Here is a 14,793-nt window from a genome sequence, read left to right on the forward strand (position 1 = left end):
AATCAGCAGTGGAGAATATAACTGTGAAATATGAAAAATTTAGAATGACTACTGTAAACCAGATAAGATAAAATGAATTGATCCTCTTAGGAATTCCAAATTTTCCAAACTAAACCTGTAGTATTCACTTAATTTACTACTGGTTTTATCCATATCAGTTTGCAAAGTGATAGGAGCAAAGCCACAAGACAGAAAACAGGGTTCTAATTAAATTTCTACCAGTTTTTCCTTTGACACACAGATGCCTCTGCTCTGGCTGATCCATTCCCATGTGAAACTTGATCTTTCCTCCCTTTATCTTATCCTTTGTCCCTTTATTTTTATCTCATTCTAGATGTGAGAAGTTTTGTTTACTTACTTTAACTGGGCCTGTTCTATCTCTTCTTAGAGATAATAACTTTCTTCCTAGGGCCTCTTTCTATTTTATTCAATACTGATATTTCATCCACCCACCGGTATTTTACCCACTCATTACTACACATCCACCTCTGATGTATATCCCTGTTTAAGACAGCTGGCATCTTTACATGGTAATTAAAAACGTTCATACATACTTGAGCAAAGGGCTTGGGAAGAATGGGCTAATCTTCTAATACTGGGACTACTGGAATCCTTGGAGAGTTAATAATTCTAGCATTTAGAAAGGCCATATCTCAACAGATGAACTAACTGTTGGGTATTTTCTAATGTGCTATGATTGATGCCCCAAAAGTTAAAATAACAGCTACCACTATAAAGTCCCAGGAACATATAATAGGTACTTCAGCACAATGGTTATGAATACGGACTCTGGAGCTAGACTGCCTGAATTCAAATCTCAGCTCTGCCAATTGCTATATGTGTATAAGCAAATAACTCTCTGTGCCTCAGCTTTCTTATCTATAAACTGGGAATAATAATCATACCAACCTCAAAAAATTGTTGTGAGGATCAATCAAGTTAATACATACAATATGCTTAGTACAGTGCCTTGTATGTAGTAAGCACTCAAAAATTAGCTGCTGACATTAATTTTTACTAGGAATATACATTTGTTAAGTGAATGAATGATGGTTAGATTTTTACACTTTAGAAAACTGAGGCTAATCAAAGATTCACAGTCATTCTTGAAGTTGTTGTTACTTCACTGTTTTGTACCACATTTCCCTGAAACTTCTATTATAGGTTAAATTTAATTTTATAATTATCTGTTAGTTAAGGAGGGACTTAACAATCTTGGTCCTAACTCATTAGAATATCTCACCAACAGGATTACCATTACAAATACTAGAGGGATCGTAAACTTTCAGAAAGAGTAAACAGAAATTATGAAGACAATCTCCACCCTTTGTCCATTTTTACCATCTGGAAACTGATGAGCTGGAATCACATCTGAGCCAGCAAAGAGTGCCGAAACCTCCGAATGGGTGGCAGGTTTCACTCTGGTAGTCTTCTTCTCCCCTTGTTTCCCTTTGGCCCAGAATCTCATCTTAGCTCTCTGAGGTCTGTTAACAACAACAACAACAACAAAGTAACAATGGAAATTAGCATGTCCTATTGACAATATCTGTACATCACTTTAAGTTATATAAACACCTTTCATGTGAATTAATTCATTTAACCTTCATAGTTAAGTTTAGTCATATTTAATCTTCAAGTGTACATTTAAACTTCATCTGGAAGGTAAATGATAGCTTCCTCATCTTGAATACAGAAATAATGAGACTCAGGAATGTTAAAAAAAACCCATCATTTATTTGAGTTGTTATCATGCTCCAGGTACAAGTGCTTATATAGAATTACCTTAATTAACTATAACAACAAGTTGACATTCAAACCATAACCGTTTTTCAGGTGAAAAACTGGTAGCTTAAACATTAGGTAACTTTCCCAAGGTTACACAGCCAGTGAGTAACAAAGTTGAGAATCACACCAACTATGCTCTATATTGCCTCATTAGTGCTTATATACTGTCTCCCATCATATAAATCAAGGAAACATCCTGAGATAATAACAGTTCACATTTACTGACCATATAGTATGTATCCTAACCTCGTACTAGGAGGCTTACTTGTACATTAATTTGTTGGTTCCTTTATTTTTGAGCATCAACTAGGAGCCAGGCACTATGCCTTACTTATGATGCCTTCTTTTCACAACTACCATGATAAATAGGTATTTTTATCCTAACTTTACACATGAGCAACCTGAGGCTCAGAGGGCTGATGGAGATGGAAGTTAAAATCAGGTCTGTCTGCTTTTGAAGCCCATGTTCTTTTATCCATGCTTCCTTCTTTTTCTAATAGCTTATTACTAATCCTATACATCCATATAGTATAAAGGGAAATTGTTCTACAAGACTTATTACAAATGATAGCATTCTCCTGCCATTCTCATTCCTTTTCTGCTCCCTAGAGCAACGCTTTTGAATTTATTTAACTGATTCTTTTAATATTTACCATACTTATATTGCTATCATATTTATGACCACAAATAATAATTAAGCATATTCCAACACTCCAGTTCTATACCCTCCACAAACACAGACATCCCCGCAACAGAATATCATAATTTTAGTTAGATCAATACACAGTATTTTCTTTTAGTAGTATTCACTATTTTTTTTACTCTGTAAATAATATTCACAACTGAGACATACAGTACCCTCCATAACCAATATTTTTCTAGAGTTAGTGTTTTGTTTTACATTTGCTCACTTTCCTACATCCAATTCACCTCCAAGTGTCTCCTCATTTATGAGTATCTCCTCTCAACATGTTGAGACATAGTAGGTACACCATCAGTTCCATGTTCTTGAAGAAATCTTTCCCAGAGCCATCTAACCTGCTCTAATCTGGCACGGCTCCCTCAGTGATTGCTGTACAACCATCACTTAAAAAGCTACTTTCACCATCATAATGGAGATGTGTTTTGTCTCTACTGTTTTATGATGACGTGTCTCTTGGTATGGGTCTATTTTCATTCATTATGTTGGGCCCTCAGGGGGTCCTTTCAATCTATAGAAACTCAAGTCCTTCAGTTCCATGAAATTTATTTGAATTACTTTATTTTTACTTTGTCCTATCTTTCCAGAGCTCCTATCAGTGGGTCACTGGACGTCCTGAACTGCTCCTCTAATTTTCCTATCTTTTCTTGTCTCTTCTATCCATTTGTCTTTTGGCTCAACTTTCTGACAGATGTCCTCAACTTTCTTTCTAACTCTTCTGACTTCTTTATGCTATCACAGTTTCAATTTTCAAATACTTTTTTATTATGAATGTTTCCCTTTAAAGTATTCTGTTTGGTTTCATGAATGTAGTTATATTTATTTATGCAGAAGGTCTACTGATAGTTGTATTTGTCTGTCTTGAAGTTTTCTTTCCCCTGTATAGTTTATTGCTTCCAAGTTGTATTTTATCAATTAGTTTTAGATTCTTTCACTTCTAATGTCTCCTCAAATGTGTGGTGATCAAAAGTAGGGTATAAACAAGCTTCTTGGAAGGTCTAGTGTGCATTGGTGGGGCTTCCAAACTGTGGTTGTCCTTGTAGGGTTATCTGGCTGGTCCAATTTGTAGGGAGAGCCCCTGATAGAAATATCTTTAGGTCTTTCCATGAGGGTTGGATGGAAGTCCCAAAGACTCTTTGAATCATCTGCTTAGAGGGTATGTGAAACGTGGAAGCAGAATACAGAAAAAAATCTGGGGGATCTTAACATTCAGTATGTAAACATTCATTAAATCTCCCTGTTCCAAATATGTACCCCACCTCAACTGTATCTGGTTACCTCCAAGTGCAGAAATCTTCTGTTTTATCCTTTCCAGAAAATAAATCTCCTGTTTTCTGCTAGGATTGGGGAAGACCAGCCAGCCAGATGCTTCTTTCTCAGTTTTACCCAGTTGGTTTAGGATTCAACTTTCTCCTATCTATAAAGACATTTAAAATTTGTCTATCTACTTTTAGGATTCCACGTTTTTATTATTGCTGTCTCCATTTTTATTATTGCTGTCTCCTGTTTTATTATTGCTGTCTCCTGTTGTTTTTGTCCTGCATAGGTTTTGTTATTTTAGGAGGATGTGGAAATTAAATTTATATAGTTAATCTGCTATCTCCACCTGTATGTTTTTTATATGTTACATTTTGTTTCCCAAAATTTGATCTCCAGCATAATCTGCTCTAGATTTGGGTTACCTTGGATTATGCCTCTATAGTCATTGAGAAACTGATCTTTAACAGGGTTATGAACCAGATAGACTTCAATGAGATATTCAAATGTTCAGTGAGGGCCCAACTGCCTTATATAACATGGTAAGGGACAAAGACATTTTTTTTTTTGAGCCTTCTTTTAATTAATTTATTTTTATTTTTGGCTGTGTTGGGTCTTCATTTCTGTGCAAGGGCTTTCTCTAGTTGTGGCAAGCGGGGGCCACTCTTCATCGTGGTGCGCGGGCCTCTCACTGTCATGGCCTCTCCTGTTGCGGAGCACAGGCTCCAGACGCACAGGCTCAATACTTGTGGCTCACGGGCCTAGTTGCTCCACGGCATGTGGGATCTTCCCAGACCAGGGCTGAAACACGTGTCCCCTGCATTAGCAGGCAGACTCTCAACCACTGCGCCAACAGGGAAGCCCAAGACATATTCTTGGTAAATAAAAACTTCATATACTCTCCTAAAGAGAACAGAGTTCTTTCCTGAAAGTCTTTTCCAGTTCCATTTGTAAAACACTTAACTCAGAATAGAATCCAAGTCCAAAACTGGAAAATATTTTCAGTCTAATCTGGTCTAATCTCTTTTCTTTTACAACCAAAAATCCTAAGTCATATAATGATGTAAAGACTTTGCCCAAATCACAGTGCTAAACATATAAAAAGACAAAGCTCATTATATATATCTGAATTATTTATGCTACTGTCACACAGTAGGTACTTAGTATTTGTTGAAAAATAAATTTCAAAACTTTCAAAATTGATAGCTATTCTATCAATTATGCTTTTAAAAAGATGCTCAGTATTTAACTATGGTCTATTAGTAAATAAAATTATATTACCCCTATTAACAGTCAGTTTATGCTTTATACCTTATATCTGAATCTGAAGCCTTCTGTCTCACTGCCAACTTCGTAATCTCTCCTTGAGACATGGTCTTATGAAGCTTTGCTTCTTCATCAACTGAGGAAAAACGCTGTGATATCTGTAATAATTACATATGTAAAGACCTTAAAACCAAGTAATTATATCATAGCACTGTAATTAAAACTCAGGTTATAGAATTATTTGAGAATTACACCTATTAAAAACATTCAAAAATACATTCATATTACTCCGAGATGCATTAAAATAAAAAACCTACTAAAAACTCCATTAACTTCATACAGTAATCTGAAGTAAAGAGAACTTGGGTCAATGAAAATGCTAAACAGGACCTACAAGCTCATGTTTTCCAACAATTTAACAAAGAATATCAAGTAGGGTGAAAGAAAAAAAAGAACATCAAGTGGAAAAGTAAGAAAAAATCAAAACCATCTAAAGATAGAGACAAAAGATCCAGGACCTGATAAATCTAGAATACTAAGCATAGTTTTTCATACCTTCTTTTATTTGTCCCTAAAAAGATGATAATTATTTTTATGGCTAACTTGCTACTATAGATTCTTATATCCAGTTAAGGATTTAAAAGATCTAGAACACAGGAAGATAAGAAAAACCAAAAGACCAAAGAATAAAATATCATTATACTCACTAATGGTCTAAATTATGAACAACTTACATAGCTTTAAAAAGGACCTGAATTTCAATTGATAACTCTTGCTCCATTTGTTTACAATGTGCCCCTTTAAAGACAATACCATTTGGAGGACAGAATTTCTTGTTACCTATTCAAGTAATTTTTCTAATATTTCATTTTTATACAGTCATAATCTTTTCTTTAACCTTTTGGTCTGCATGACTATGGCCTTATCAACAGAAATAGTAAATATTCTGAGCTGCTAAATTTAAAGAACAGACTTCTGCTTCTGGCCAAGATGGAGTAACAAGAACCTGTTCTATACTCTTGCCTGAAACAACCAAAAACAAAAACAAAAGAAAACAAAAACTTAGACAAAATAATATGAAACAGGGACTTCACTGGTGGTGCAGTGGTTAAGAATCCACCTGCCGACAACCGGCTGTTGAGGGTCCTGTCTTCATCAGTGGGGTGACTCCAACAAAAGGCTAGAGGTGTGAACCTCAATACCAGCAGAAGTGGAGATCAGCCGTGTGGCTGACAGGGTCTTCCTGCTCTGGCCGGGTGTCAGGCCTGTGCCTCTGAGGTGGGAAAGCCAAGTTCAGGACATTGATCGACTAGAGACCTCCCAGCTCCACATAATATCAAATGGCGAAAGCTCTCTCAGAGACTCCATCACAATGCTAAGACCCAGCTACACTCAACAACCAGCAAGCTACAGTGTTGGACACCCTATGCCAAACAACGAGCAAGACAGGAACACAACTCCACCCATTAGCAGAGAGGCTGCCTAAAATCATACTAAGGTCGCAGACACTCCAGAACACCAGAAAGACAAGATCCAGCCTCATCCAAGAGAACACAGGTACCAGTCCCCTCCACCAGGAAGCCTACACAACCCACTGAACCAACCTTAGCCACTGGGGACAAACACCAAAAACAACAGGAACTATGAACCTGCAGCCAGCGAAAACGAGACCCCAAGCACAGTAAGTTAAGCAAAATGAGAAGACAGAGAAACACACAGCAGATGAAGGAGCAAGGTAAAAACCCACGAGACCAAATAAATGAAGAGGAAATAGGCAGTCTACCTGAAAAAGAATTCAGAGTAAGGATAGTAAAGATGATCCAAAATCTAGGAAACAGAATGGAGAAAATACAAGAAACATTTAACAACAACGTAAAAGGACTAAAGAGCAAACGAACAATGATGAACAACACAATAAATGAAATTAACAATTCTAGAGATGGAATCAATAGCAGAATAACTGAGGCAGAAGAATGGATAAGTGAACTGGAAGATAAAATAGTGGAAATCACTACTGCAGAGCAGAATAAAGAAAAAAGAATGAAAAGGATTGAGCACAGTCTTAGAGATCTCTGGGACAACATTAAATGCACCAACGTTTGAATTATAGGGGTCCCAGAAGAAGAAGAGAAAAAGAAAGGGACTGAGAAAGTATTTGAAGACATTATCGTTGAAAACTTCCCTAATATGGGAAAGGAAATAGTCAATCAAGTTCAGGAAGCACAGAGACTCCCATACAGGATAAATCCAAGGAGAAACACGCCAAGACACATATTAATAAAACTATCAAAAATTAAATACAAAGAAAAAATATTAAAAGCAGCAAGGGAAAAACAACAAATAACATACTAGGGAAACTCCATAAGGTTAACAGCTGATCTTTCAACAGAAACTCTGCAAGCCAGAAGGAAGTGACAACACATATTTAAAATGAGGAAAGGGAAAAACCTACAGCCAAGATTACTCTACCCAGCAAGGATCTCATTCAGATTCGACGGAAAAATTAAAACCTTTATAGACAAGCAAAAGTTAAGAGAACTCAGCACTACCAAACCAGCTTTACAACAAATGCTAAAGGAACTTCTTTAAGTGGGAAACACAAGAGAAGAAAAGGACCTACAAAAACAAATCCAAAACAATTAAGAAAATGGTCATAGGAACATACATATCGATAATTACCTTAAACGTGAATGGATTAAATGCTCCAACCAAAAGACACAGGCTTGCTGAATGGATACAGAAACAAGACCCACCTATATGCTGTCTACAAGAGACCCACTTCAGACCTAGGGACACATACAGACTGAAAGTGAGGGGATGGAAAAAGATATTCCATGCAAATGGAACTCAAAAGAAAGCTGGAGTAGCTACACTCATATCAGATAAAATAGACATTAAAATAAAGATTGTTACAAGAGCAAGGAAGGACACTACATAATGATCAAGGGATCAATCCAAGAAGAGGATAGAACAATTATAAATATATATGCACCCAACATAGGAACACCTCAATACTAAGGCAAATGCTAACAGTTATAAAAGAGGAAATCGACAGTAACACAATAATAGTGGGAGACTTTAACACCTCACTTACACCAATGGACAGGTCATCCAAAATGAAAATAAATAAGGAAACACAAGCTTTAAATGATACATTAAACAAGATGGACTTAATAGATATTTGTAGGACATTCCATCCTAAAACAACAGAATACACATTCTTCTCAAGTGCTCATGGAACATTCTCCAGGATAGATCATATCTTGAGTCACAAATCAAGCCTTGGTAAATTTAAGAAAATTGAAATCGTATCAAGCATCTTTTCCAACCACAACACTATGAGACTAGATATCAATTACAGGAAAAGATCTGTAAAAAGTACAAACACATGAAGGCTAAACAATACACTACTTAATAACCAAGTGATCACTGAAGAAATCAAAGAGAAAATCAAAAAATACCTAGAAACAAATGACAATGGAGACACGATGACCCAAAATCTATAGGATGCATCAAAAGCAGTTCTAAGAGGGAAGTTTATAGCAATATAACCCTACCTTAAGAAACAGGAAACATCTCAAATAAACAACCTAACCTTGCACCTAAAGCAACTAGAGAAAGAAGAACCAAAAAAAAACCAAAGTTAGCAGAAGGAAAGAAATCATAAAGATCAGATCAGAAATAAATGAAAAAGAAATGAAGGAAATGATAGCAAAGATCAATAAAACTAAGAGCTGGTTCTATGAGAAGATAAATAAAATTGATAAACCATTAGCCAGACTCATCAAGAAAAAAAGGGAGAAGATTCAATTCAAAAGAATTAGAAATGAAAAAGGAGAAGTAACAACTGACACTGCAGAAATACATAGAATCATGAGAGATTACTACAAGCAACTCTATGCCAATAAAATGGACAACCTGGAAGAAATGGACAAATTCTTAGAACTGCACAACCCGCCGAGAGTAAACCAGGAAGAAATAGAAAATATGAACAGACCAATCACAAGCACTGAAATTGAAACTGTGATTAAAAATCTTCCAACAGACAAAGGCCCAGGACCAGATGGCTTCAGAGGCGAATTCTATCAAACATTTAGAGAAGAACTAACACCTATCCTTCTCAAACTCTTCCAAAATGTAGCAGAGGGAGGACCACTCCCAAACTCATTCTATGAGGCCACCATCACCCTGATACCAAAACCAGACAAAGATGTCACAAAGAAAGAAAACTACAGGCCAATAACACTGATGAACATGATGCAAAAATCCTCAACAAAATACTATCAAACAGAATCCAACAGCACATTAAAAGGATCATACACCATGATCAAGTGGGGTTTATTCCAGGAATGCAAGGGTTCTTCAATATATGCAAATCAATCAATGCGATAAACCATATTAACAAACTGAAGAAGAAAAATCATATGATCATCTCAAGAGATGCAGAAAAAGCTTTCAACAAAATTCAACACCCATTTATGATAAAAACCCTCTAGAAAGCAGGCATAGAGGGAAGCTACCTCAACATAATAAAGGCCATATATGACAAACCCACAGCCAACATCATTCTCAATGGTGAAAAACTGAAAACATTTCCACTAAGATCAGGAACAAGACAAGGTTGCCCACTCTCACCACTCTTATTCAACATAGTTTTGGAAGTTTTAGCCACAGCAATCAGAGAAGAAAAAGAAATAAAAGGCATCCAAATAGGAAAAGAAGAAGTAAAGCTGTCACTGTTTGCAGATGACATGATACTATACATAGAGAAACCTAAAGATGCTACCAGAAAACTACTAGAGCTAATCAATGAATTTGGTAAAGTAGCGGGATACAAAATTAATGCGCAGAAATCTCTTGCACTCCTATACACTAATGATGAAAATTCTGAAAGAGAAATTAATGAAACACTCCCATTTACCACTGCAACAAAAAGAATAGAATACCTAGGAATAAACCTATGTAAGGAGACACAAGACCTGTATGCAGAAAACTATAAGACACTGATGAAAGAAAATGAAGATGATACAAACAAATGGAGAGATACACCATGTTCTTGGATTGGAAGAATCAACATTGTGAAAATGACTCTACTACCCAAAGCAATCTACAGATTCAATGCAATCCCTATCAAACTGCCACTGGCATTTTTCACAGAACTAGAACAAAAAATTTCACAATTTGTAGGGAAACACAAAAGACCCCGAATAGCCAAAGCAGTCTTGAGAAAGAAAAACGGAGCTGGAGGAATCAGACTTCCTGACTTCAGACTATACTACAAAGCTACAGTAATCAAGACAGTATGGTACTGGCACAAAACCAGAAATACAGATCAATGGAACAAGATAGAAAGCCCAGAGGTAAACCCATGCACATGTGGTCACCTTATTTTTGGTAATGAAGGAAAGGATATACAATGGAGAAAAGACAGCCTCTTCTATAAGTGGGGCCGGGAAAACTGGACAGGTACATGTTAAACTATGAAAATAGAACACTTCCTAACACCATACACAAAAATAAACTCAAAATGGATTAAAGACCTAAATGTAAGGCCAGACACTATAAAACTGTTAGAGGAAAACATAAGTGGAACACTCTATGACATAAATCACAGCAAAATCTTTTTTGATCCACCTCCTAGGGTAATGGAAACAAAAATAAAAATAAACAAGTGGGACCTAATAAAATTTAAAAGCTTTTGCACAGCAAAGGAAACCATAAACAAGATGAAAAGACAACCCTCAGAATGGGAGAAAATATTTGCAAATGAAGCAATTGACAAAGGATTAATCTCCAAAATTTACAAGCAGCTCATGCAGTTTAATGTCAAGAAAACAAACAACCCAATCTGAAAATGGGCAGAAGACCTAAATAGACATTTCTCCAAAGAAGATATACAGTTTGCCAACAAACACATGAAAGGATGCTCAACATCACTAATCATTAGAGAAATGCAAATCAAAACTACAATGAGGTATCACCCCACACCAGTCAGAATGGCCATCATCAAAAAATCTACAAACAATAAATGCTGGAGAGGGTGTGGAGAAAAGGGAACCCTCTTGCACTGTTGGTGGGAATGTAAATTGATACAGCCACTATGGAGAACAGTACGGAGATTCTTAAAAAACTAAAAATAGAACTACCATATGACCCAGATATCGCATTACTGGGCTTATACCCTGAGAAAACCATAATGCAAAAAGAGTCATGTACCACAGTGTTCACTGCAGCTCTATTTACAATAGCCAGGACATGGAAGCAACCTAAGTGTCTATCGACAGATGAATGGATAAAGAAGATGTGGCACATATATACAATGGAATATTGGAATATTACTCAGCCATAAAAAGAAATGAAATTGAGTTATTTGTAGTGAGGTGGATGGACCTAGAGTTTGTCATACACAGTGAAGTCAGAAAGAGAAAAACAAATAGCGTATGCTAACACATATATACGAAATCTAAAAAAAAGAGAAAACGTCATGAAGAACCTAGGGGCAAGACGGGAATAAAGACGCAGACCTACTAGAGAATGGACTTGGAGACATGGGGAGGGGGAAAGGTAAGCTGGGATAAAGTGAGAGACTGGTAGTGTATATATGGGCATATATACACTACCAAATGTAAAATATCGATAGCTAGTGGGAAGCAGTCACATAGCACAGGGAGGTCAGCTCGGTGTTTTGTGACCAGATAGAATGGTGGGAGGGAGGGAGATGCAAGCGGGAAGAGATATGGGTATATATGTATATGTATAACTGATTCATTTTGTTATAAAGCAGAAACTAACACACCACTGCCAAGCAATTATACTCCAATAAAAATGTTAAAAAAAAAGATGTTACACATATATACAATGGAATATTACTCAGCCATAAAAAGAAATGAAATTCAGTCATTTGTCGTGAGGTGGATGGACCTAGAGACTGTCATACAGAGTGAAGTCAGAAAGAGAAAAACAAATAGTGTATGCTAACACATATATACAGAATCTAAAAAAAAACATGGATCTGAAGAACCTAGGGGCAGGACAGGAATAAAGACGCAGACATAGAGAATGGACTTGAGGACACAGGGAGGGGAAGGGTAAGCTGGGACAAAGTGAGAGAGTGGCATGGATATATACACTACCAAACGTAAAATAGCTAGCTAGTGGAAAGGAGCCACATAGCACAGGGAGATCAGCTCAGTGCTCTGTGACCACCTAGAGGGGTGGGATAGGGAGGGTGGTGGGAGACACAAGAGGGAGGAGATATGTGGATATATGTATATGTATAGCTGATTCACTTTGTTATAAAGCAGAAACTAACACACCATTGTAAAGCAATTATACTACAATAGAAATGTTAAAAAAAACAAAAAAAGAATCTACCTGCCAATGCAGGTGACATGGGTTCAATGCCTGGTCCAGGAAGATCCCACATGCCGCGGAGCAACTAAGCTCATGCGCCACAACTACCGAGCCTGCAGTCTAGAGCCCGTGAGCTACAACTACTGAGCCCGTGTGCTGCAACTACGGAAGCCCACGAGCTTAGAGCCTGTGCTCTGCAGCAAGAGAAGCCACCATTATGAGAAGCCCACACACTGCAACGAGGAGTAGCCCCCACTCGCCACAACTAGAGAAAGCCCAAGTGCAGCAATGAAGACCCAATGCAGCCAAAAAAGAAGAAACAGTAGCTATCAAGATAATGAACAGTTAACCCTGAGAGAGCAAAAACTGGGTAGAAATGAAAGTAGAGTTGAATGAACTCATGAAAGAAATAAAAAGACAGTAAAGGTCTTTGGTGGCACAGTGGTTGGGAGTCTGCCTGCCAGTGCAGGGGATGTGGGTTCAGTCCCTGGTCCGGGAGGATCCCTCGTGCTGCGGAGCAGCTGTGCCCGGGCAGCACAACTGTTGAGCCTGCGCTCTGGAGCCCGTGAGCCACAGCTGCCAAGCCCACGTGCCACAACTGCTGAGGCCCGTGTGGCTGGAGCCTGTGCTCTGCGGCTGGAGAGGCCACTGTGGTGCGAGGCCCCTACTTGCTGTGACTGGAGAAGGCCTGCGTGCAGCAGCTAGGACACAGCAATCAATCAATCAATAAGAAAGTGAAATGAAGATTAAGTTATGAGACGCCTAAGGGAGAAAAAGCACAAATGGAAAATTCAAAGGGGACAAAAGCAGGAAGATAACAAAAAAATATAAAATGATATAAAGAAACAAGGAAGAATGGTCAGAGAGAAGGTAGTTGAAATGGACGATAGGAAAAGAAAAATACTTGTTTGTAATTGCAATCCCTAAACAAGAAGAACAAAACAACAGAACACAATATTTAAAACTATCATCCAGTAAAACTTTTCAAAAATAAGGCAAGACCAGAATTTACACATTGACAGAGTCCTGCAGATATACAGGATAATTAATCTGTAATGATCGATTTAAAGACATATCTTAAACTTTAAATATAAAGAAGAAACTCTGAAGGCATGCAAGTAAAAACATCAAATAACTTATAAGGGCAAGAGATTTAGACTGGTAATAGACTTACCAACAGTAACAAATAAAGTAAGACAACAATAAAATAGCACTTTCAAAAAACTCAGAGAAAGAAAATATGAATCAAGGACTTTATATGTAGCCAAGATGTCCCTTCAAACATCAAGGCCATAGAAAGATCTTGGGGAATTCCATATTGATGGCCCTTGGTAAGTAATCTACTAAGGGGAAGAGCTTCATCCAACCAAGAGATAAACAGGGAAACTTCTGCAAAATATTTGAAGTGATAATTAATACATTTAATAATAGATCAAAAACAAAGGTAGGGACTACAGTGAAAGAATCATATATAAAATTACATGTTCTGACAAAGTAGAAATAAAAGCCTAAAAAATAGGAGTAGAAGGGAATAGAGACTAGAATAATTCATCAACAGTTGTGTTACAATAGGTGAGAATTAATATTATTTATTTTAAAATGACTAATTAGAGTATAATTGGTTAAATTAAAAAATATAAAAGGCATTTTTAAAAGTTATATATAAAGGTAAACAATCAACAGAACAAGAACACAACCTCTCCTAAACATCAAAAGAAATTAAAAAAATAAAAGATCAAAGAAAAGTAACATAAACACAGAAAATTTAACATAATAATAACAAAATTATAAGAAAGAGTGGAGAATTAATCTATCAGTTACATTAATAAATATGGATAGATTTAACTCACCTATTAAGGAAAAATTTTTTAATTTGGCTCACAAAGCAGGGCCCAACTATACTGCACAAAAAAACACACCTCTAAACAGAAGGATCCAGAAAAGCTAAAACTAAAGGGGTGAGCAAAAGTATTCTAGGCAAGTGGAAATAATAAGAAAACAGAGGCTGTGATATTATTACTTATGTAGGATTCAAGCAAAAAACATGGAATCTGACAAAGGACACTTCTTAATACTAAAAGCCACAATTCACAATGAATAACAGGAGACGTTAACACATTCTGTATAAGACAGATCAAAAATAATAAGGACGTAGAAGGCAAACAACGTAATTAATAAGGCAGAGCTTACAGATATATATTGAAATTTTATACTCTGGATAGAGAATATACCTTCTTATCAAATACACATTCAACAAATAACAAGTGTTGGCAAGGATGTGGATAAAAGGGAACCCTCGTTCACTGTTGGTGGGAATGTAAATTGGTATGGCCACTATGGAAAACAATATGGAGGTTCCTCAAAAAATTAAAAATAGAACTATGATATGATCCAGCAATTCCACTTCTGGGTATTTATCCAAAGGAAAAAAA

General features: G+C 36.7%; 1 protein-coding gene across 1 annotated transcript in view; it reads right to left on the reverse strand.

Moving 5' to 3' along the window:
• Positions 1-14,793, reverse strand: part of MYO9A (myosin IXA) — a 266,091-nt gene that overhangs the window by 59,734 nt on the left and 191,564 nt on the right. The window contains exons 28-29 of the mRNA XM_060153325.1: positions 5,054-5,166; positions 1,342-1,484 (exon numbers count right to left, since the gene is read on the reverse strand). Coding sequence (XP_060009308.1) covers positions 1,342-1,484; positions 5,054-5,166 — 256 coding nt within the window. The remainder of the gene's footprint in view (positions 1-1,341; positions 1,485-5,053; positions 5,167-14,793) is intronic.

Source organism: Lagenorhynchus albirostris, chromosome 1, assembly GCF_949774975.1.
Source record: "Lagenorhynchus albirostris chromosome 1, mLagAlb1.1, whole genome shotgun sequence".
Taxonomy (NCBI): domain Eukaryota; kingdom Metazoa; phylum Chordata; class Mammalia; order Artiodactyla; family Delphinidae; genus Lagenorhynchus; species Lagenorhynchus albirostris.